This window comes from Schistosoma haematobium, chromosome 4 (genome assembly GCF_000699445.3).
Source record: "Schistosoma haematobium chromosome 4, whole genome shotgun sequence".
In the NCBI taxonomy this organism is placed as follows: Eukaryota; Metazoa; Platyhelminthes; class Trematoda; order Strigeidida; family Schistosomatidae; genus Schistosoma; species Schistosoma haematobium.
The window spans coordinates 27,436,021-27,461,860 of NC_067199.1; the positions used below are offsets into that span (position 1 = coordinate 27,436,021).

Genomic DNA, 25,840 nt, shown 5'->3' on the forward strand with positions numbered 1-25,840 from the left:
TGGTTACACACGGTAGTTTCGGTTGAGTTTGTTGTATCCCAGGGTACTTATCGAGTAGTGGTTGATAGAGTGGGTCTATCATATGCTTAACTGTGACTGGGGATACTCTGCAACCAGTAAAAGAAGTTACGCAAACGGACAAATTAGTGTTTCCGTCTACTAGCCTGCGTTTGCGAGTGTCGATGATTAGATTGTGGTGTTGCAGAAGGTCCATACCAATGATTGGCATAGAAACATCCGCAACAACGAGAATCCAGTGAATGGGTTTGCGTAAACCCACGTTAAGGTAAACGTACCTTTTGCCATACGTAGCGATCGGTTTTCCGTTTGCCGCCTGTAAGTTTGGAGCCGATTCTTGAAGCCGATCGTTGGGATTCGCTGGGAGAACGCTAACTTCTGCGCCAGTATCGACGAGGTAGCGAACTCTCGTTGTCACATCTGTGACGTATAGGAAACGGCTATGTTCGCCGGCTACGGTTGCCGTTAACGCGTGCCGGCTTGGAAGTTTCCCGAATTGTTTTTCGAATCAGTCGGTTTCGTGTTGGGAAAATTGCAGGGTTTTCTGCAATTTCTGGAAAGCTTTCCATACTGGTTATGATACCAGCACCAGTCGGGGTTATCTGTCTCTCGTGGTCTAGAGACAGATCGTTTACGAGAAATGCTTCTACGTGGTGTGCGCGATCGCTTACGGTCGGTACGAAGACTAAGATAACACATGAGTGTGTGACATAAGTCGGTTATATCATTCTGAGTCGTGTGAGGCTTTTCTTTGACTGAAAATGCCTCGGTAGTAGATTTCGTAATTTCTAGAATGCGGTCGGCAGATGCAGCTAGCTCGTCTAAGGCGTTGTTCCGGAACGAGACCAGAACTGCCTGCACCTGTTGGGGAAGTTTTGACAAGAAGAGTTGTTTGAATAGACCTTCGTCGAAAGTTCTTGGGCCTATAATCTCTCTCATCCGTTACAACATGTCTGTCGCAGAACCGTGTTGCAGGTCGATGTTATTGAAGAGTTGATCTAACCTTTGTCGATCGGTTAGGTCTCCTCGTTTAAGAATCGAGCATTTTAAGATTTCGTAACGATCGGAAACATCACTAGTAAAAATACTAGGTGTTACGTACCTGTTGAAATCGCGCGGTAGTGCCTTGACTACTGCGAGGAATTGTGCACGTGTGTCGATCACGCCGTGCTCGGAGAAGTCGGCTTCTGCGTAGCAAAACCAGGCTTCGATGTTGTCGGGCCAGAAAGGCATCAGTCGAAACGAAGGTGGAGACAAGGTCTTAAGCTTGAGTACTTTAGGTGTCTATTCAGTCATGATGAAATATAAAGTACGATAATGAACGAGGGGAAATATATATATATATCCAAGAAAAAACACGAAAAAAAATCACAATGTTTAAAAAAAATAAAAAATAAGGCAATGATATATAAAAGTCCCAAAAAGGAACAGACTCACAGTTGCAATAAGATGTACCAGATCACGACGGTCTCACCAATGATGATGTCACAGGTATTCAGTGTTTCACAACGCTTCTACCAGTAACACCTTCTAATATATCTTGTTCCCACCCAGAGAAATCAAAAGACAGAGTCGAGGAGATCGGAAGAGTATATTTGGCGATGACCAATATATCGGAATTCTCTGATCTAATCTGGCTAGCGATTGCGGTTGATGTTGAGCACGGCGTTACCGCACGTGATCTGGTGAGGATGCCTGACCGAGCGCCTTCAGCTAGATGAGTCCACTAAAACATATGGTCAGCATCCAATGTCGAAAACTTAGTGCTATTTATTTTGGGGATGTATTTACCGCTACACGTTTAAGGTTTAATTATAGTGCGTTACTTCACAAGGTTTCGTTAACCGCGGTTGGATTGCTAGCTGTTAAATCATCGTCTGTAGGCAGTTCCAAGTGGAGGTTGTATCTGTCATAAAGGTTTCGAAGGTTAATATAGGCTGCTTAGCTACCCGTGTTTACGATTGAGGGCTGATTTGGTCATTTGATGATGCGAATAACATCCTTGAGGCTTCTTCATGTTCAATCACTTCTTTGCATATTTTATATTTCATCCTTTATTTTCGGGTTGTTTGTCCCTTTAGTGGTAGATTTACTGTCTCTTCCTTTTTCGAGTATACATGACATTTACAGGCTTTTCACTTTCCACTTAGTGACGGATGAGATTTGTGTTTTCATTTTTACAATTCTGGCCATTTTTATCTACGCAAAGCTTGTATTTCATGTATGGAGCAGAACTGAAATACTTTTCTTCTATTGGTTCGTAAATACGAGTGCCGGAATACTTGCAATTATCCCAGAGATTTTCTTCGGTAATAACATTTTTATCAAACGGATCAATGGGAATTCTGCATTTTTGTCTTCTGTACTCGTAGTTCTTATCCAACTAAGTATGGATCAATCACTTGTAAAGATCAGGGGTTTCAACTTTAAATCTCAATATGGTCTCCCTGCTGTGTCGATTACATTTTTGTGTTTGTGGACAGTAGGGTTTATCAGGCTCTCTTCTGGTATTTTGTTTTGTTATGGGATCCTGTGTAGTTGGTGCTACCTCCGCTTTCTGCAACGTCATCCTCAAGGAAGGAGAGGCGATTATCGTCCCGTGTTCGCGTTCGCCAGGTTTGCTTAAATTTTTATTCCATAGTTTGCACTATTTTTAGTTGGTTGTCCTCCGGTGAAACTAGTGTCACTATACCCGCATATATTTCTGCCAAGTTTACGTACCCATCGTTATGAGGCTTGCTGAACTTGTTAGTGTTAATCTTTCTATGTATGTGTAGGTTGAAACTTTGTTTTCATCTGCCGAATCTGACATTCAGAATGATTAGTCATTTTCTAATTTAATGTTTTTACCTGACCCAAAATTGATTTTCACTTGTCCCCATAGTTTTATTTTGGCAATATCTTTTATTTTAATCATTCGCTATCCGAGTACATTTCAGAAGTCCTCATCATAAGGTACTCATTATTTTTATTCATATAAAGAACGACTTCTGGTACTTTAGGACACTCGTAAGAAATACACCATAAATGATATTGTAAAAAGTAAATGAAAGAAGGGTAGTACAATCAATACTAGTAGTATTCACTCAGTCATAAATTTCAGTTAGAATTCAACCAAGAAGAACTCCCAGTTCATAATAGTGATATCAATTTTATGAAACTAATAAAAAACAACGGCAATTGGTTTCTATCCTAAAATATGTTTAATTACATCTCAATTTACCAAGCTATTTTAATGTTAGTTGCTAAAATTTTGGAGGTACAATTTCATGTTAATCCCTTCCATAAACTCAACACCAATCCGTTGTGAAATTATTTGTACAAATCTAGATGGAAGTTTCCACACAACGAATTCTCACTTTTTTTCAGTTTATTGCCAAACGGAACTATCTTGTTCATATAATGTGGAAATGCTAAGACGTGTAATTCTGTTACTGCATTTATTCTTCCAGTGGATATTTCGGCTCGTTCGATATATTGATGATGTTTGTTTTAAAATTAGCATAGTTTTGACTGTTTACTTTCTCATTGTCAGTCAGTAGTCAGTCAGTCAGTAACAACGTAGAACTTCGTACGTAAGTACATCAGTTCGAGTTGCCACACCACATTAGCACACAGATGTAGTGGTCGATTCAAATCCCGTAGTGGTAGAGGTAATAAGAGTATAAGCAGTAATCGGGAAAATTAGTGTTTGGAGATGTTATTTAAAGAGTATAATACAGTGGAATAAATTTGGGAAGAGAAAAAAAGACGAGGAAGAATAAAGAGATCAAAATTCGGGAGAACATTCTCATTGAGAATTTATGACCTTAGAAAGGTGACTGCTAAACTTCATATCTATATATTGCTTATCATGTCAACATTAATACAATGGACAATTTTGTTTATTTCTTAGACTCTTCCCCGAACCAATAGACAAAATAGTCTCGATTCCGTCCAACGTTTTTTATCAACTTCTACTTCGAACCAAGTTTTGTCCTGGACTAAAAAGAGAAAGTGAAGTTACTGTAGAACCTTTACTGACCTTCGGCCCACATGGAATGGTATCTTCTGATCCAGAACGGCATCGGTAAGTTTCGTTAGTATAAATATTATTTAGTGGACGATAGGCTACTGTATTAATAATGTCGATATTTTTGTCTACTGACGATTCTAGTTCATTTCTATGAAGTGTTTATGTGATAATACATGTTATGTTTCTCACATTGACTTATGTGTCAGCAGTGAAGAATGAAAATCTTTTTAGCATTGGAACTATTTTACTTTCCTTGGAGTCGCGCAGTCTAGTGTGGGTAATTTGATTCTTTTATTGTTTTTCCACAACGTTAGCACTTCAGGTAAAGTATCTGTTCACACTACTAGGTCTAAAAACTTATCTCCACTAAAATTATCCTCCTAACCTACAAGTTCTTTTTCCATTTTAAAGCTGGTTTACTGCATTTGTAAAATCAGTGGACATTTAATATTATCAGTCATTTGATTAGATTCCTCAGTAGAAAATGCACAGATCATTAGAAATCTGCAGTAGCAATGACATTCCGATTTTGCCTTATAGACTAATTCTTACTGTTCTTATGGGACTTAACCATCTAATGTTAATGACAAAAAACTAGTAATTTGCCCCTGGATCCTTGAAGGCGTAACCCCACCCACTTTTATGCAAGGTTTAAAATTTTCCCCCACTTATGTCTACTTTTTAAGCATTTATAATGTTCAGTATGGAATCGGTGAAAAGAATGTATGCACAGTAATCTTACAAACATATGCTAGGCATGTGAGCAATAGTTTTGATATGTCATCTTGCAAAATCATATGTATTATGAATTTATAACAATTTTACCGCGGTGATTACTGTCCGGTATATACCGAACTGTAGCTGCTACCTTGACATGGTAGTCGGGCTGGCCCATCGTATTGACCCAACCGAACTATATTGGCTGGAACATATGTTCCTTTAGGTTCTACCATGCCAGGCAGGTCGATTGGAGAACGGTAAGACTAAAAGCAGCAACTCAAGGTCTGAGGGCGAATTCGTACTGCCGACTGTAGAGAGATGTGACAGCAGTAAGGTGTTTTCCTCCTACAACCGGCATCTGCAGCGATACTGCCTTCTCACAAGGAAGGAAGGGGTTAGAAAAGGTCGACCCTAAAAATGTCACGCCTCACCTTACCTCACGGATTTCCGTCTCCTGCAGTAGGGCCCTTTAAAGAACGGAGCTAACATGTTTGAGACCTCCCACAACAAGGCCGTGCGCGACCGGCCTCAAACAGTTACCTCTTGGGCTCTGCGGTCACGCTCCCAGGTCGTTAAGACGAACACTAATCCGACTTCCTTTCCAGGTTCCTCAAGAAATACCCTTGCACGGTGTGGGCAGCCGGGAAGTGATGTCAGCCCACATACTCGTAACAGCACATGAGACAAAGTTGGTCACATTCAACTCCTTCCTATACCTCCTAATACCTCTCTTATCTCCATGACTAACCCTTCTCACGTCTCTTTATCATCTCGCACCGCTATTGCAAACGATTCGAGTACGCGGAACGTTATTCCTGACCTACTGAAACCACTCTCTAAACTACACGTAGGAGCTTTTAACGTCTGAACACTGTGCCAAATAGGACAACAGGCTTCCTCAGTTGGGACTTTAGAATCTCGTGCCATCGATGTGTGCTGCGTCTTCGAAACGCGCATACAGGATCCGAGTAGCGTCATTCATTTGACCTCACCATGTCAAAATAAAGAACCAACTCGATTCACGCCTCGTGTATCTGGAAGCCCTGATTCTGCTTCCCGCGGCCTCGCCGGCGTAGGTATAGTATTGAGTCCTAGGGCAGAACTAGCTCTCTTAGACTGGATCCCAGTAGATGGTCGTTTGTGCGCTGTCCGACTAAACGGGACAGTAAGGACTCGGAAAGATAGGGACACTCGTCGTTGCCTCTTCGTCGTCTCTGCCTATTCTCCCACTAACTGCAGCTCAGATGATGTAAAAGATGAGTTTTACAGAAAGCTCTCCGACCTCCTAAAAGCTAGGCGCTCTTATGTAGTAATAGTGGCTGAGGACTTTAATGCTCAAGTAGGTTAACTAAGCAAAAGGAAAAGACACCTGCGTGGATATTATGGTGTCGTGACTCAGAGAACAGATAATGGTGACCGTCTGTTACAGCTATGCTCAGATAACCTCTTGTTTCTTGCAAACACTAACTGTAAGCATAAGGAAAGGCATCTTATGACATGGCGATCCCCTAATTCGTCCCAACGTTGGACTCGAATAGATCACATCGCTATCAGCCACCGATGGAGGGGTTCGATAGAAGACTGTCGCTCATTCTGGAGCACATGCTTAAATTCAGGTCATGCTCTAGTGCGGGCTCGTATTTTATTGCGTCTTACTGGACGTAGGAAAGACGCTGCAAGGAAACCTCTTAGGGCCCTACTTAATGATAGTCAAGCTAAGAGTATATTTCAGGAACAACTAGGAAAACTGTTAGGCAACCATGTAAGTGATGCCCACCCCGATGCAGCATGGAATAATATCCGAAAAGCTGTGGAAACAGCAATGGTATCTGCTATTGCGGTAAACCACAAGGTTAAGGAGAAACACTGGATCTCAGAAGCATCTACCTCCTTGATAGATGCTCGAGAACTCATTCCATCTGGCTGTGAACATAACAAAGAGCGAAGTCAGCTTAAGCGCAAGCTGACAAGAAGTCTACGCAATGATCGTTAACAGTGGTGGGTAGCGAAAGCAAGAGAGATGGAAAAGGCATCGGCAATAGGTAATAGCAGACAATTGTTCAGACTTGTTAAGGAAACCGGTATTAGGAACCTAACTGTTAGTGAAATTCTCTCGGAAAAAAACGGACATGCTATTCGTGAGATTGGATCGATGGGCAGGACATTTTAGGGATCAGTTTAACTGGCCTTCAGCCACACTTCGGTTTCCCATGATCTCCAGTCAACCTGAATGGCAAGTTAATGTAGGTCCTCCGAATCTTAATGAAGTTGAAAAACCTATAGGAAATCTGAAGCGAGGGAGAGCAGCAGGCCCTGACAGGTTCACTCCTGAGATTGTTAAGGATAGTGGTCCAGTATTAGCAGTGATATTACTGAGGTCTTAGGTAGAATTTGGGAACTGGACGTAATCCCATCTGACTGGTCTCAATCACTGATTGTGCCAGTCTATAAGAAAGGACAAAAGTCCTCTTGTGACAATCACAGTGGAATCAGTTTGACTAATATGGTGTATAAAATATTAGCTTCAATAATACTTCGACGCCTAACTAAAGCTCGTGAAGAGTAGACTAGAGAAAACCAGACTGGTTTTCGACCTGGACGTGGTTGTATAGACCAGATATTTACACTACGTCAGGTCCAAGGACATAGACACACATTCAGACGCCCCACAATCGTAGTATTTCTCGACCTTAGGGCAGCATTTGACTCTGTTGATCGTGAGGTTCTGTGGCAGTGTTTGTCACTGAAAGGAGTACCAAAGAAGTACATTAACCTTGTAAAGGCTCTCTACTCGAACACAACAGGTCGAGTGAGAGCTTATGGCGAACTGTCATCAGAATTGATTACCACATGTGGTGTTCGTCAGGGTTGTCCATTCTCTCCATTCTTGTTTTGTGTGGCTCATATATATCTGGTGCCTCCTTGCACCAATATTTATGTGTTCATATAAAACAAATATTTGGTTGGTAGACGGATATTTCGCCTACGACATAAATGACGCAAGTTAGCATAAGCTAGTCGAACATTCCGTATCCGTGCTGCGATTTCGTCGCACACCAGACCACAAGAGCTGATGAGACTCCCAAGATAAGTGAAGTGGTCGATGCATTCAACTACTTCACCACCCTCTATCAGTAATTCAGGCGATTGTGCAAGTCAATTTTGAAGTAAGATCTTGTATCTAAACAGAGAGAACCGCATCCCAAACATACTTGGACTGTTGTTAAGCTGGTCTAAAGACGACATTTTGTGTCTTCACTAAACAGCTATATCATCTGCGTATTCTAAATCAACAAGTGAGTTTCCTGGTAGAAGATCATACCTGGAAAGTCAGATGATGAAATACTCTCACACGGCCACGCGTATACAGCCTCTACCAGGGAAGTCCTACTCACTGCCTTCTCGTGGCGGGGGTGTTGTTTACGAAAATGAGAGGACGAAAAGCGAATGTCCGGCGCTTTAACCGGATCCCAAACCAAATCAGTGGTGCACATGGGCTCCAGTATCCTGCGGGAACAAATGGCGTATGAACCAATTTTCGGTCACCGGCTACCATGTGACTGCATCTTCTTACGATGCTCCACTGCCTTGTGGGTTAGACCTTTATGTCAAAGGCTCGGGGTGTGGCCCCCTAAGATAACCACCTGCTTCGGCCTGGGCACCCGAGCAGTATCACAGCCCACACATAAATGATGAACTGTCTATAATTATGGGGACTACTTTTCTTGCTTCGATTAACGATCAAATGATTCAAATTATTATTATTATTACTATTACTATTATTATTATTTTTATTATTTACTACGTCATTATTCACCTTCTTTTATTCCTACTCTGTCTATCTTATTTTTTCGACTTATACAGCAGCTCGTCTATGGTGGAAATTCGACTGTATCTAAGCGTTCTCGAGTCACTGTCCGGTTGAAAATTGTAAGTTACCACCGAATACGAATACTAAAGCAGTTTTTCTGAAACCACGTGCACCATTCAAACTGGCTGCCTTCAACGTTCGCACATTTATGCAGGTCGGACAACAGATAGGGCTGGCTATGTCTTTGGAAAGTCTTAATATTGATGTTTGCTGTCTATCCGAGACCTGTATTCAAGACTCTGGTGAAGTACTACAAACTCGCTCTACATCTGTCTCTTCAAAAAGCTTGTTTCACGTGCACTTATCCGGGGACCCTGTTGCATCTTCGTCTGGTCTTGCTGGCGTTGGTGTTGCACTAAGCGCTAGAGCTGAGGCAGCACTAATCGATTGGATCCCGATTAACAGTCGGTTATGTGTTGTTAGATTAGAGAGTTCCATCAAAGTGAGAAGAAATCGGCGTGAGAAGCGATGTCTTTTCGTCATCTCCGCCTATGCTTCGACAGATTGCAGCCCGGATGCAATCAGGGATGAGCTTTATCACCAGTTAGCTGTTCTTCTCCAGAAAGTGCGTTCGACAGATATTGTAGTACTAGCCGGAGACTTGAATGCTCAGGTCGGGCGTCTAGGCACAGAAGAGAGTCGTTTAGGTGGCCGATGGGGACTTGTTGGTCTCAGGATAGCTAACGGGGACCGTCTACTGCAACTATGCACAGACCACAACCTGTTTCTGGCTAGCACTAACTTTCGGCACAATCATCGCCCATGTGCCACCTGGCGTCCTCCCTCTGCATCTCAAGCCTGGACTTAGATTGATCACATCGAGATCAGCTACCGCTGGTGTGGTTGTGTACAAGACTGCCGCTCCTCTTGTAGTACCTATTCGGAATCTGACCATGCCTTGGTCTGCGCCAATCTTGCCTTACTTTTCAGTGGCCAACGAAGTGACCACCACCAACGGATTGATGTTAGCAAGTTGGTTGCAACTTCTGTTGCAAGTAAGTATCGAACCGAGCTAGCTTCTAAGCTAGCTACCATTCCACCGAAAAGTATAGATGAGCATTGGTTGCAATTGCATGACGCCATGAAAATGGTGGGTACAGTCAGTTGCGGGTACGCGAAACGTCCCGCCTAAGGCACTGGGTTTTATTCAGGCTCCTTACAACTCATTGAAGCCCGTCGGTCTACTCCGGGTGACCGTGAGTTTGACCATAAACGAAGGATGTTACGTAATGAAATTGGGCGAAGCTTGCGTAAGAACCGAGAAGCCTGGTGGTCGGAGCGTGCTAATGAGCTGGAAGCAGCAGCTGCATCTGGTAATTACCGGAAGCTCTTCAAACTCATCCGAGCCACTGGCAGCAAGAAGTCTGGTGTGAGCGAAACAATCTGTGAGGATGACGGGATGCCAATCACTAACATCCATCGACGTCTTGGATGATGGGCAGAATTTTTCGAAGGGCAGTTCAACTGGCCTGCTGCTCCAGCAACATCGGTCAGACTGTCCTGCCCTCCATGGCCAGTGACGACTGATCCACCAAACGAGGCGGAATTCCGCAAGGAACTCCAACTCTTGAAGCGCTACAAATCACTTGGGCCAGATGACTTACCTCCGGCTCTTTTTAAAGATGGTGGTGACTTTCTGACTAGGGAACTGACGACGTTGTTTACAAAGGTTTGGGAACTAGAGAGTGTACCAACGTCATGGAATGAGTCGATGGTTGTCCCTATCTTTAAAAAGGGTTCACGTCGTTCCTGCAACAACTATCGGGGATAAGTCTACTTCCGATTGCGTTCAAGCTATTGGCCTCCGTCATAGTTCGTAGGTTGTTCAAAACCCGAGAAAGATTGACTCGCGAGGAGCATGCTGGGTTTCGTTCTGGTCGAGGATGTATTGATCATATCTCCACCCTCAACTAAATGTTAGAACACCGTCATACTTATCACAGACTAACAAGCGTAGTGCTAATTGATATCAGGGCTGCCTTCGATTCGTTGGACAGGACTGTTCTCTGGGGATGTTTATTGAAGAAGGGTGTCCCTGAGAAGTTTATTAACATCCTAAAAGCCCTATATAAAAACACCTCAGGCAGAGTGAGGGCATACAACCACTTCTCTCCATTGTTCCATTCGAGCAGTGGGGTTAGGCAGGGTTGCCCAATCTCACCATTCCTCTTCAACTTTGCCATCGACGACATTCCAGAAACAGCTCTGGTGGATGTAAGTAATGGTGGTGTGGATCTGTTGCCTGGAGAAAGACTTCTCGACCTTGAGTATGCGGATGATGTTGTCTTACTGTGCGATAATGCCCAAGGCATGCAATCCGCACTTAATCAGTTGGCAATCAGTGTCCGTAGGTATGGTATGTGCTTTGCACCTTCGAAGTGCAAAGTACTTCTACAAGACTGGCAGGATTCCAATCCTGTACTCACTCTGGATGGTGAACAGATAGAAGTAGTCGAGAAGTTCGTGTATCTGGGTAGCTACATAAGTGCTGTTGGGGGTGTGAGTGATGAGATCAATGCACGTATAGTGAAAGCCAGAGCGGTTTATGCCAATCTGGGCCATTTTTGGCGCCTTCGTGATGTTGGTCTGGCCGTAAAAGGTCGTATCTAAAACGCGTCGGTGAGAGCAGTTTTGCTCTATGCTTGCGAAACCTGGCCTCTCCGAGTTGAGGACGTTGGACGACTTTCTGTGTTCGATCATCATTGTCGCCGAAGGATTGTTGACATCCAGTAGCAACACCATGTTGGTAATGTAGAGGTTCGGCATCGTGTGTTCGGGCACAGAGACGATAATCCATTTGGTGTCACCATCTTGAAACATCGACTTCGGTGGCTTGGACATGTTCTCCGAATGTCGTCCCAGAGAATTCCACGTCGTGCATCAGTTGCCGACACTGGAACTGGTTGGAAGAAGCGGAGAGGTGGTCAGTGTATGACATGGTGACGTGGTATGAAGGAAAGCTGCAAAGTGCTGACTTCTGTTGGTCTTTTTCGACTACCTGGCTGGGGTCCGAGAGATGGCGCTACACAGTGGCTAGAGACATTATCAGATATAGCTCAGAATAAAGACCAGTGGCGGTCTTTCTATAACCTTTTTTTACTTTCTTCATAAAAAGTGGTTGTAACTTCCTTAACTGAAAGAATTCTTCTGGTTGTACCTTTCCGTTCCCCCATTATTACTATTATTATTACACTTACTTTACTTACTTACGCCTGTTACTCCTAATGGAGCATAGACCACCGACCAGCATTCTCCAACCCACTCTATCCTGGGCCTTCTTTTCTAGTTCTATCCAATTCTTGTTCATTTTTCTCATGTCTATCTCCATTTACCGGCGTAATGTGTTCTTTGGTCTTCCTCTTTTCCTTTGGCCTTGAGGATTCCATGTGAGGGCTTGTCTTGTGACGCAGTTGGGTGCTTTCCTCAATGTGTGTCCTATCCACTTCCAGCGCTCCTTCCTAATTTCTTCCTCTGCTGGGATCTGGTTTGTTCTTTTTCAGAGTTGGCTGTTGCTAATAGTGTCCGGCCAACGGATTTGAAGGTTTTTGCGTAGACAACTGTTAATAAACACCTGTATTTTCCGGATGATGGTTTTCGTAGTTCTCCAGGTTTCTGCCCCATACAGTAGAACTGTCTTGACATTTGTATTGAAAATCTTAACCTTGGTGTTGGTTGACAGTTGCTTTGAGTCCCAGATGTTCTTCACTTGTAAATATGCTGCTCTTGCTTTGCTGATCCGCGCTTTCACATCGTCATTAGACCCACCATGTTCATCAATGATGCTGCCCGAATATGTAAAGGTTTTTACATCTTCCAAATCTTCTCCGTCAATTGTGACTGGATTGGTGCATGCCGTGTTGTATCGGAGAATCTTGTTTTTCCCTTTGTGTATATTGAGACCTACTACTGTTGAGGCTGCTGCTACACTCGTCGTTTTCTCCTGCATTTGTTGTTGCGATTGAGATAGGAGGACCAGATCACCTGCGAAGTCTAGATCGTCCAGCTGCATCCTAAATGTCCACTGTATACCGCGTTTCCCTTCAGATGTTGACATCTTCATGATCCAGTCGATTACCAGGAGAAAGAGAAAGGGTGAGAGTAAGCAACCTTGCCTGACACTGGTCTTTACCTCGAACGAGTCCGTCAATTGTCCTCCATGCACAATTTTGCAGTTTAATCCATCATAGGAATTCCGTATGATATTGACTATCTTCTGAAGCACGCCGTAGTATTGAAGAAGCTTCCATAGTGTTGTTCTGTCCACGCTATCAAATGCTTTTTCGTAGTCAATGAAGTTGATGTAGAGTGATGAATTCCATTCAATTGATTGTTCCACAATGGTCCGTAGAGTTACGATTTGGACTGTACACGATCTATCCCTACGTAATCCTGTCTGTTGGCCTCGAAGTTGGGCGTCTACGGAGTCCTTCATTCTGTTTAACAATACCCTGTTGAAGACTTTTCCCGGTATTGAGAGAAGTGTGATGTTCCTGTAGTTATCACAGTTGCTGAGATCCCCTTTCTTCGGTATTTTGATCAGGAGTCCTTCTTTCCAGTCTTTTGGTACTTGTTCCTCATCCCAAATCTTATTGAAGATAATGTGGAGTATCCTTGCAGTTGCCGCTACGTCTGCTTTCAGTGCCTCTGCTGGAATGTTTTCTGATCCTGCTGCTTTGCCACTCTTGATTTGTCTGATGGTCATGCTGGTTTCTTCAATTGTTGGTGGGCCAACATCGATTGGGAGGTCCGTGGGTGCTGCTTCGATATTGGGTGGGTTCAATGGGGCTGGTCGATTCAAGAGTTCTTTGAAGTGTTCTACCCACCTGTTTCGTTGTTCTTCAATGTTGGTTATTACCTTGCCTTCCGTGCTTTTCACTGGTCTCTCCGGTTTACGTTGATTTCCAGTGAGTTTCTTTGTTATGTCACACAGTTGTCTCATGTTTCCTTCTCTTGCAGCCTTTTCCGCCGTCGTTGCTAAATCTTCCACATATTTACGTTTGTCAGTTCTGATGGTGCTCTGTACTTGCTTGTTTACTTCTGTGTATTCAGCTTGTGCCTTGGCTTTTTCTGCTCTTGTTCGGCTGGTATCGATTGCTGCCTTCTTGTTCCTCCACTACGTTACACCAATATCTTCGTTATGGTTCTCTTTTTCTAACGCTCCTTACCTTTTTTCTTTTTCCTTCTCTTTAAATTCTTATTGTTTTGTGTGGCGCATATATATTTGGCGCACTCTTGTACACCAATATTTATGTGTTCAAATAAATAAATAATAAAATGATGAAAGTGTATTCTTTAAAAACATGTCTATGACAGAGTTGAATAAAAATGGGGAGAGCGGACAACCTTGACGAACACCACTTGAAGTAATCAATTCCGATAAAAGTTTCCCATAAGCTCTGACGACCAGTAGTGTTCGAGTAGAGAGCCTGTACATGGTTAATCTACTTCTTTACTACGCTCTTCAATAACAGACACTGCCACAGAACCTAATCAATTTATTCAAATGCCACCTTGAGGTAATGTAATATAAGTAATCGAAAAGTATGTCTTTTTTCCAGAACGTGCCGAAGGTTGGATATTTAGTCTTTGCATCCACGTCCAGGTTTAAAACCAGTCTGGTTTCCTCGGATTTCGTCTTCACGAGCTCTCGGTAAACATCGAAGTATTATTGAGGCTAATATTTTAGACACTATATTAGTTGAACTGATTCCTCTGTGATTTTCACAAGAGGGTTTTTGTCGTTTCTTATGAACTAGGACGATTAGCGATCAAGATCAGTGAAATGGGAGTACGTCTAGTTGCAGTTGAACTCTAAGGGTGCTTCTTGCTGTGGCTTTTTTACGGAAGCAGACAAATGTGTTCTCGAACCAGAGCATGATTCAAGTCCAAACATGTGCTTCAGAGTGAGTGATAGTCTTCTGCCGAACCCCTCCAACGGTGGTTGATGGCAGTGTGATCTGTTTGAGTTCGTCGTTGAGTCGGTTTTGGGGGTCGCCACGTGTGGCAGTTTCTCGTTATGTTTAGACTTGGTCTTTGCTAAAAATAGAGTTATCTGAACATAATTGCAATAGACGTTCTCCATTATCTGTTCGCTGAGTCGCAACACCGTAAGATCCACCTAAGTGCCTTTCGGCTTGGTATGTTTTACTTACTTGAGGATATAAGTCACTCGTCACTATTGCGTTTAGGTTTGTGGATGAGGTTGGATAGCTTCCCATAAAATTCCTCTGTAGCTTCATCCGAGCTGCGATCACTGGCAGAGACCACGAAAAGGTAACGGCTTGTGTCTCCATTTTCCCGGGTTTTTACTGTCCCGTTTAGTCGGGCGGTGCACAAGTGACTATCTGTTGAAATCCAGTCTAACAGAGCCTACTCTGATTTTAAACCCAATGCTATAACTACACCAGCGAGTTCACAAGAAGTAGAGTTGGGGTCTCCAGGTACTCGGGGGGTGGGGTAAATTATGCTGGTTATAATCTTATTATTATTTTTTGTTATTTTATTTCTGTTAGGCATTACTACTGTTATTTATTCACATATATTCTATAGTGTAATTCTTGCTTCCCTCCCTTTCTACCCGTTATTTTATGATTATTATTTTAGGCGCATTGCTCTGAAGGCTCTAAATGAACGCTTCGCAAAAGCTGGTGTTTCTTCAAGGGCACAAAATGAAGTCATCGAATGGCCAAGCCTGATCGATCCTGATGACACACAAAAGACGGATAACAACAAGTCAGATGAATCCAGTGTGATAATCGAGTTGCCAACTATTACGAATCCTTCAAGTACTGATACTTTAAACACATTAAACTCATCTAATGTGTGAATCTTGAGCTAAGGAGATAGTTTTTATACAATTTATATGTGAGATCCTAGGTTTTGTACCATAGTTTTGACTTATTTTGTTCACTTTATTCATCCAATAACTTCTTTACACTTGGTTTTTTATATTGTAAGTTCTATTCGCTTAAACATGAAGTCATGTATTTTGTTACTAGCTTAAGCGTCTTTTTCCTTGTTATTTTTATGATTTTTGATTAAATATTTTGCTTCAGAGACCTTATCAAGCTCACTAGCGGGACAGTAGTAGTAAATGAAACTGCTAACGGAGGTCGAGATGTAGAGTTAAATCCAGTAACTTGTTTTAATTTATTCGTAATGAAGAATATATCTAAACTGCATTACGAATAGGTTTTGAGTTGTTAATGTAACAAAAGTAATAACTTGTTCTTCCTGCCATTACGGCTTTATCATGACCAACCTATACTCCCTATCTGTAGACAGATGTTACACCGCTTTTCTAGTTTGTTTTTTACTACCGTCCAGTCTATTTTGATGGGTATTTGGTGGGCTTATATAACTTTTCGTTGCCTTGGCAACTGCGGATTCACTACCCAATTATCTGAGTCTCTCTTCTTGCAGGCAACTTAGTTGAAATTCTGTTCCCAATCAGCCAATTTAGATGGTATATATAGGGAGGTATAGAATTCTTCAGTAGTGTTCTCCGGTAGTTACTGGGGACGTTTCAGAACTGCTGAGAGTAGATGACGGTAACAAAGCTTCATCCACTTGTAATCTGAGTCATCGGTTTGATCCTTATATAAAAACTGAGGTACAATTGTTATCGCAAAGCGTTCGAAAATCGTTTTGTTGTTTCAGATGTCGATTTCGTTTTCTATGTTGAGTTTACTCTTGGATGGTTTGAGCTGTGTTGGTAGGTTATATTAAATGAAACACTATCTGTTCTCATTTTGACCATTTTGAACTGCGAGATTAAGAGGATCACAAGATTTAAACCATAAATTAGGGGGCTGATGAACCACAGACTAGTTTCATCATCTGATTCCATAATTTGCAGCTAACTTAGTATATTTTCTGTGTTCTCCAAAAAAGTGACGAAATTATTCATACAGAGTATTATCATCTGGTTAAATGATGTGTATAATTTTTTATTGCTTTTTTCAAACTTCCCTTTTAGAAAATATATATCTCAAGTGGGTCCTAGAAGGTTTTGACAAATCTTAATCTTCAAGCTAAATGACTAAATTTTGTTCGACATTCCGTTGAAATTTGTTTCTTACGCTAACTAGAATATTATAGGCTCACATTCTACGCAACCCATTTTTATTTGACTCCTGTGGTGGCGAATTTCGTTCTCAGAATGCACACATAACAAAACGTGATTTTTACTACTCAACTCTACAAAAAGTCGTTGAAACTGTTTTGATTCGTGATCCTATTGTGACTTCTAAGGTCATATACTCTTAGTCGGGAAATTAGAAGTAGAGTTTAGGGGAAACTCAAGACCTTTCTTTTTTTAAAACAAAAATCTACAATGGCTTGTATTTTAAAATGTATCTAGTTATTTTATGTTATGACTATGTAGATGTAACGTCATAAGTTTTTTCCTAAAATAGTCCTAAATATCATCATTCGAGAATGTTTCTGACACTCAGTTGTGTTTTATGATATATTGAATAATAATTGCCTCTATATTTTCGAATGCCATTTTACTTTTCCAAGCGACTCTTGTCCGTAAACATGCGTGGAATTGAGTGCGAATTCTGACGTGGGGTTTAAGTTCATTGGTTTTTTTCTCACCTCCGGGCAATGCAAGTATGTATCCAAAGTTGATTTGACTTCACAAGACGAAAGCGATGCTGATTCTGTGTTACCAGTAGTCAGTTTACAAGAGAAATTATTCAGTCTAGCCATGTGATTGCTGAATCTATATCTTTCAGACTCAGATCCTGCAGCAAATAGGAGGCGAAAAACAATATTAAAATTACAACATTATCTTTCTAAACATATAGTTATGTGCATATCATACTGCAATGTGTTAACTTATTATTGGTGTAAGATGTGATAGTATCAAAACTATTAAAGTAATTTGATCGCAGACTAGGTATGTATTGGATTATGGTTATGCATCATTTTTACCCCAAACGTCACATTTAATGCATTTCTTATATGCATGGTAAAGCCAGGTGGGAATACTTATGATTTAGTTCAAACTCCCTATTTATTTGTTTGTTTTTGATAAGTGTGTGAAATCGTGTATTTGAAAGTAATTAGACATTTATCAGTGGTATTTATGAAATAACTTTGAGCTGTGTTTAGCACGATAAAAAGTTTAGTATCTTTGGCATCATCTTGTGGATGAAAATGTATGTAAAATTGATTTTCTGTCTTGTTTTTATCTCCTGGTACTATTTTGAAGAAACCTAGTGTCTAAAAGTCCCTCCCTGAAATGAGGTAGTTCGTCATCTCAACATTCATTAACCTTTTAATCAACCTAAACTTAGCAGGATTATGTAAGTGCATATCAGTGAATGTGTCTCTAGTTTCTGCTTAATCATTGGTAATCTCATGCTTTTAGTTTTTCTATCGAACACTACTTGTATGAGACAAAGATTCTTTATTAATAGTTCAAAAACTCAAATAATTACCGCTTCATGCTTCTTTTACTAAATGAAAGAGCATACATTCTTAATTTAATAATGTACATTGGATTCACACTCCCACTAACTGTGATAATTTACAGGTGCGTAAATTTGTTAACTAACGTCTAGAACTTTTAAGCACGTTAGTTTGTTTCCGAATAAACAAAAGCTAAGGAAAGATGACGGGTCTTCCGTTTTTTCTGCTCAAGTTCTTGGAAAGATGGTACTATTCCATTGTAAAACCGATCAGGTACCTATTTTTCAAGTTGCGAGCACCAGATCATACAACTTACTCATCGTACTCGTGTTAGAGCCACGGTTGCCCCCAACTTTATTCGTGAAGAACTTTAGCTCGAGTTATTTACGCCTGTTACTCCTCGTGGAGGAACATGGGCAGCCACCAGCATTCTCCATCAAAATCAGTCCTGGGAAATCCTTTCCAGATGTTATTCTTTTGGTGTCTGCTTCCAATTCTCTACTCAGTGTGTTCTTTGGTCTCCCCCTTTTACTTTCCACTTCAGGATCCCAAGTTTGCGCCTGCCTTGTGATGCATTTTGATGATTTCCCCAGTCTATGTCCTATTCACTTCCAACGTCTTTTCATAATTTCCTCTTCAACTGGAAGGTGGTTTGTTCTCCTGTATTAGGCTGTTGCTGATGGCATCCGGTCAACGGACATTGAGTATATTGTGTAGACAATTGTTTATAAGTACTTGTACAGTACCGTCTTGATGTTCGTATTGAAGATTTTAACTTTGATACTGGTTGACGGTTGTTTTGAGTTTCATAAGTTCTCCAACTGTAGAGATGTTGCCCTTGGTTTGTCAATCCTTGCCTTTACGTCTGCATCCGATCCTCCTTGTTTGTGAATGATGCTGCCCATGTACGTGGAAGTTCGCACCTCTTCCAGAGTTTCCCCATCAAGTATGATTGGGTTGGTGTTCTCCGTATTGTATTTGAGGATCTTGCTTTTTCCCTTGTGTATGTTGAGGCATAGTGATGCATAGGCTTTTGCTATACTGGATGCTTTGTTCTGTATTTGTTGGTATGTATGAGTAGAAGGGCTAGGTCATTCGTGAAGTCTAAATCGTCTAGTTGTTTCCAATCTATCTATTGTATTCTGTGCTTCTGCTAAGATGTGGAGGTCCCATTTAGTTAGAGTATGTCGTTAAAGGTAAAGCTAATAATTTTATCATTCGAAACGGATTGGATTAGTTCACAAGTCATGTTAAATGTCTTAATACCATTTGAATTACTCATTGTTCACGGAAAGTCGTATTATTAGAAATTTTTTAAAATTCCTTATTAATGTTTGAGTTAACCATAATTATTCTAATCAGTATTTTTACCAAAAATTATAACTATTAAGATGTTTTAAACTTGTTTCTATTTCAGTGACTTATACTACATACATTTATGTTAACAACGATTACTGAAAGCCATCGGAACTTAATAAACAATAATTATGGTAACCATATAAAAGTCTTGAGTATCCACAAATAGTACAGTAATTTTCACTTTTTAGACTTTTGTTCAATCTGACTTTCACCTTGCATGTTATTGTCAAACAAGACAGGATATGAGATATGAGTGACTATTTGATAGCTTATTTTGAGGAAATCTTGTTTTTTTTCTGGTTATTTATTCCTGATTATGTTATCTACTGGAAATCTTTGGTTACTGAAACTGGATTGATAGACTACTAGGTCTTTAGCTATGTAGTATAGCTAGGTCTTTAACTAAAGTGACAATAATATCAAGTTACCTGCATTACGTAATATTTGATCTGCACGTCGGCTCGCGAAATAATTACTTTGTATCCGATTATCTAGTTTAGCGTACAGTCTAGATTCTTTTTTATTGGCCCATTTCAAATCTTTTATTGCATTATATTCTGCGTTACCATCTGTGGTTCCGTAATTTGAGTCATATCGATTAGACGAATTGTCTGAATTCACTGAAGGCAATTGTGTATGTTCAATGACCATTTGTGGTAGGATCCATTCATTCTTTTCTGCATCAAATCTATTTTTGTTTGATAAAAAAATATTTGGTGCACTCCAAACTTAACTTCAAAAGAACATAAAATATTGGATGAATAAGTCGAAAATAAATACAGTTTGAACAGGAATTTATTGTATTTTTTAAGTAGTTGGGTTCCAAGAAATACAATTGATTTATGAATTCTTATAGAAATTTATATCAGTTTCCTATTGTCCATTTCACTTTCAGTAAGATATAAATTTACCATGAACATCCGTAAACATGCTGTAGATAATATGAGTAAATGGTTAGTTGAGAGATAAAATGTATACCGGTAAAATCTAGTTTATGGATAGACAAAGGTCGATAGATACACTGAAATTGAGGAGTCTATAGTGAACGAAGACTTGAGGATGACCAATTTATTGTTCGATGACAAATCATATAGTGTCTCAGTAAAGCATGAAAATCATTCGTTAAATGCGTCATTTTCATATCTTTGAAACGCCTCTTGCAAACCTCATCGTTCATTCACTCCTGTTGTTACATTGATTGCTATCGGTTTTCTTCTCTTGCTTTTTCTTCCTGTTGCCTTCAATTCAATCTTCTGTTGCCAGGCATTCCACTTTCGATTGGTGCTACATACTACTTATACCTGTCAGCATAAGTAGGATATATCCAAATTAATAATCCGAAAAATGGACAATACAAAAGTCTTTTAACGCCGGAGAACTGCGATTAGTATTTTCTACGCGCCCAATGTTTACACCGAAGCTAAAAGATGAATTACCTAGAATGACCACCTCATTTTGTATTTATCAGTTCAACTGCTCCTGTGGAGCGAGTTATATTGGTCGAAGTTCTAGGAATTCACATTCTCGTGCTCGTGAACACCTTCCAGCGTGGCTAAACAAAGGTTTGATGAAGAAGGTGAATAGCTCAATATTGGCCCATTTAGTACAAACCGGTCATAGTGCCAGTATAAACCAATCTTTCTCAATTATTTATAAGGTAATTAACTTTTTGCCAAAACTGGTCAGACTGAAAGTCCTTCAAACGGCTGAAGCAATAGTCCCTGTTATCTTTTTCATAAATCTTTGTATTATTATTATTATTATTATTATTGGTATTATTATTATTATTATTATTATTCGTATTATTGGTTAGACATCATTCATCTCCCTATACATGATTCATTCACTTCGCATTCATCCCTCCGTATTACGTCTTACTTATTTGATCGAATTGTAATTATCAGAATGAGTTTTGTGGAGATTTTAGGAAATTTCACAGGTTGAAATCATGAGTCAATTGAAGCTAGACCACCATGGATTGTACTTGCACTACTATTTTTCTCTCACCCTATTTGACCCATATTTATTCTGATCATAAATCTTAAATCTCACTTAACATATACGCAGATTCAAGTTAACATTCTATATTAGTCATATTAACATTAACAATTTTATTGTATTTTTTTATCACAATCCTAAATTCACATGCTCTAAACGATGTACTTTGCCCTTAATCTGGCCATTTTTCGGATTATTAATTTGGATATATAATTGTAGAACCTGAAGAGAATTTATCGAAATGAATATTCTTCGTTCAAATATTAGTCTTTTAATATGACGTGGATCTTTAAGCGAATAAGTAGGATACACTACAAGTCATAAAATAAGTTATTTAGGCTGAAGTAAATACAAATGCTAGGATCATAGTCGACAAGGCGTTGTTTCCTTAGGACTGTCTTGAATTTTTGGTACTAACTGTTCGTAAGAATACGGAAAGGTATTAATTAAGTTCTAAAGTTCTAGTTATTTATGTAGGTTATGTGCTCCTGAAAAATAATTTCAGCGTGACCATACTGAAACATATATATATATATATATATATATATATATATATATATATATATATATATATATATATATATATATATATATATATATATATATATATATATATATATATAATAAGCATACCTAGCATATATATAATAAGCATACCTAGCATATTACTCAGCTACTCCAATAGTCCTATGTTCGTAACTTAATCGATTTAATTATCTACTTTTTTACCAATAAATATCCTACTAACCTGTTTATCACTCAGCTAATGGTTTCAGTTATATCTACTGGAGTATACTTGCGATATACAACATGGTCTATTTCAAATGACTAAATTCCACTATCCCCGGGTTATATGGACTTAATCACTGATCAATTGACGCCGTTGGGTATCTCACCTGTATTAGGAGCAAGGTAATTTATGTAGTACCAAATAAAGCTGCATTCAGTTCGAGGTTCGTCTTTGAAGACTGGGATATTTTCCTGTAGAAGCAAAGAGATCGAGAAGCTTCCTACTCTTAAACTTAATGTCGATCCAGAGCAGTTGTTGGGTACCGTCTCACATCTGACAAGTTATACGTGGTCTTGTTTAGATCTCCAGTTATTCCTCCTGAAAGTCATTTCATATAAACACGTGAAAAAGTTCACACTTACATGGCTGTTCGTTTGATTTTATCGATGTTGTAATAATTGCTATCTCTGCGTATGCATGGCTGAACCTTTTCTAAAATCATATTCAGCAAATTTATTTGTTGTTCTTGGCGTCTTATAGTTTCCAAATAGTCACTTCGATCTTGTTCAAATTCTGACTGAACATCTTTAATTTCCATTTGTAACGCATATACCTGCACATAAAAGCAGAAGGTATAAAATAAGTTTTAGGTGCAAAGATGTATGTCTGTTTATTTGCTCAGCAATTTACTACAATATTGGAGTTTGAGCAGTCTATAAAGCAAAGCAATAAGGAAACAATATTTTTTTATACAATCAACAGGTGATACCAACCTGTTTTTGAAAGGATGCGCTTTATAATATGGGATTAATTGTCTAACATTTGGTTTATAGATGGGTCAAATGTACACACTTCAGGTCCTAGAACATTGGGATACTTAGTGACTATTGATCATAATTATATTTCCTGACCTTAGGGTGTTGTTCGACACTGCTGACCAGAAGGTGTTTTAGGAATGTTTTTCAGTAAAAGCTGTACCAAAGAAATACATCAGCCTAGTAAAGGCTCTCTACTCAAACACTACTAGTTGAATCGGAGCTTATGGGGATTAGTTGTCAAAAGTGACAATATCAAATGGTGTTCGTCAGTCTTACCCTTTACTCCTCTATTAAAAGTTTCGTCAAATATATCCCCCAAAAAGAAGAACGTTTTTCATCTAACTTTTCAGGAACTGATCTTCCTCCTGGAAACTCAGTAATCGACATAAATTACGCCCATGATATAGTCCTATTTGATGAATATATTAATACAGAGCCTCATGGACACATTGAGTAGCAAAGTAAGCATAATTTTAATCCGTTTTTCTCCTTCTGAATGTGGTCTGTGTCATTGCCTAGATTAATCATATGGAGTAAAATAGTTGAGTGCTTTGACCATTTTACTTATCCTCGAAGTATAATCACCCCTAATGCAGTGCTAACTGATGAAATCATGGCATAGATTCATAAAATTCGATTGTTACTTGCCAACCTGCGCCACTTGTGGTGTAGGTGAGTTACCCATCTGAGAAGCAGAAGATGAGTTTAATGTGCAGCCGTCCTCTCTATGGTACTCTATGGCAGTGAAAACAGAGGACATACGTGGGCTGCAGGTTTGTGATCATAGGTGCTTCCGAAGCGCTCCTCGAATATAGTGAGTACTGCTGCGTTTTCGCATAAAGTGTAAGGCCAAGATAGTGATGCTGTCCATAACTCCATGAGTCTTCATTGACTATGCATGAGTAATTCTGATGTATGGAGATTACCTGGTTGGGGTCCGAGAGATAGCTGTGATTAATGGTTGGAGATGTTAGATGACGTGGCTCAGAATTAATCGCAGTGGCACAGGTACATTTCGCTTTACGTCTTGAGTCTAAGTATTACTTTATGCATACACGTTCATTCCTCCCCAAATGTTAAGTCTTTCTTACTATCACTGTTATTACGATTGTTTCGAATCCTTTGATTTTAATTTGATTAATTAAATCACTTCGTGGTAATGTGGTATTAGGCTTGGCTCAACATACATTTGTGTTAGGCTCCATTTTCATTACAATTAACTAATACAGTGTCTAATTTTACTGCAAAAGCTCAGAATATTTTGAATCTTCAAACTTAGTTAACACACTGGACTTATATCTATACGTAATAAATGATAGCACCATGAGTCTATATATTCCATTGTATACCAGATGCACTCATTTACAACCGAATAAATGGTTATACGTCTAAGAAAGGGGGAGATGATAAAAATAATAAGGAAATATATTTTCATTACTGAATAATATTATCGATACAGAATGCATATCGTGTTGATAGCCTCATGGTGAGTTTTCAACCAAAAGATATTACCTTCTGTTTTTGTGACTGTAGAGCTTTATTTTTGTAATATAGTTCATCTTGTATTGTTTCATAAATATTTATCATAATGCCATCATCTTCTAGGTTTGCATTCGCTTCAACTAATCGACGTTTTCGTTCTTCAGCATATGTTTTTCGCCTTGATATTTTCTCGTTGACCTCCTTATTTCCAGCTTGCTCACCACCGACAATATCTGCTTCCAATAATTTCAGTCTGTTGAATTGATTAAATTAGTTATCACCAGATAGTATCTAGCTATTCTAAAATTATTATTTTTCGAAAGTCTGTTCAGTTTCATTAAATATAAGAGCTAAGATATAACTAACTATCTTACTTACGCCTGTTACTCCTCGTGGAGGAACATGGGTAGCCACCAGCATTCCCCATCAAAATTAGTCCCGGGAAATCCTTTCCAGATGTTATTCTTTTGGTGTCTGCTTCCAATTCTCTACTCAGTGTGTTCTTTGGTCTCCCCCTTTTACTTTCCACTTCAGGATCCCAAGTTTGCGCCTGCCTTGTGATGCATTTTGATGATTTCCCCAGTCTATGTCCTATTCACTTCCAACGTCTTTTCATAATTTCCTCTTCAACTGGAAGGTGGTTTGTTCTCCTGTATTAGGCTGTTGCTGATGGCATCCGGTCAACGGACATTGAGTATATTGTGTAGACAATTGTTTATAAGTACTTGTACAGTACCGTCTTGATGTTCGTATTGAAGATTTTAACTTTGATACTGGTTGACGGTTGTTTTGAGTTTCATAAGTTCTCCAACTGTAGAGATGTTGCCCTTGGTTTGTCAATCCTTGCCTTTACGTCTGCATCCGATCCTCCTTGTTTGTGAATGATGCTGCCCATGTACGTGGAAGTTCGCACCTCTTCCAGAGTTTCCCCATCAAGTATGATTGGGTTGGTGTCCTCTGTGTTGTGTTTGGAGATATGGCTTCATCCTCAACAATGTACACCTTATTATTGTGCCGGTGAGGAATGGTTGAGATTTACAAGAAACCGGAAATATAAATAATTAGATTTACTTTATTTACACTAATTAATGTATCTTTCGAATTTTATCTACCTATTTATATTCTTTACAAATCCTACTGTAACTGTATTTAGGCTTTTTATTGCTTATTGTTCTCTTTCACAATGACTTACTTACGCCTTTTACTCCTCGTGGAGGAGCATAGGCCGCCAACCAGCACTCGCCATCCAACTCTGTCCTCTACAATCCTGTCCAGCTCTTTCCAGTTGTTGCTCATTCTTTTCATATCCGCTTCTCTTTCCCAACGTAATGTGTTGTTTGGCCTTCCTCTTCTCCGCTTCCCTTCAGAGTTCTAAGTTAGCCCTTGACTCGTGATGCAGTTTGATGATT

The 25,840-nt window shown here is 39.7% G+C and overlaps 1 protein-coding gene across 2 annotated transcripts in view; it reads left to right on the top strand.

Annotated features, from left to right (window-relative positions):
- The first annotated feature begins 1,807 nt into the window (after positions 1-1,807).
- The window catches only part of MS3_00007781 (uncharacterized protein), a 32,663-nt gene continuing 8,630 nt past the window's right edge, over positions 1,808-25,840 (top strand). Inside the window, exons 1-6 of one of the 2 annotated variants that reach the window (XM_051216114.1) lie at positions 1,808-2,634; positions 2,676-2,785; positions 3,914-4,087; positions 15,228-17,529; positions 18,589-21,060; positions 23,300-23,410. In XM_051216114.1, coding sequence (XP_051066668.1) covers positions 2,003-2,634; positions 2,676-2,751 — 708 coding nt within the window. In that variant the 5' untranslated portion in view covers positions 1,808-2,002 and the 3' untranslated portion in view covers positions 2,752-2,785; positions 3,914-4,087; positions 15,228-17,529; positions 18,589-21,060; positions 23,300-23,410. The remainder of the gene's footprint in view (positions 2,635-2,675; positions 2,786-3,913; positions 4,088-15,227; positions 17,530-18,588; positions 21,061-23,299; positions 23,411-25,840) is intronic. The other variant, XM_051216115.1, reaches the window with a different exon arrangement.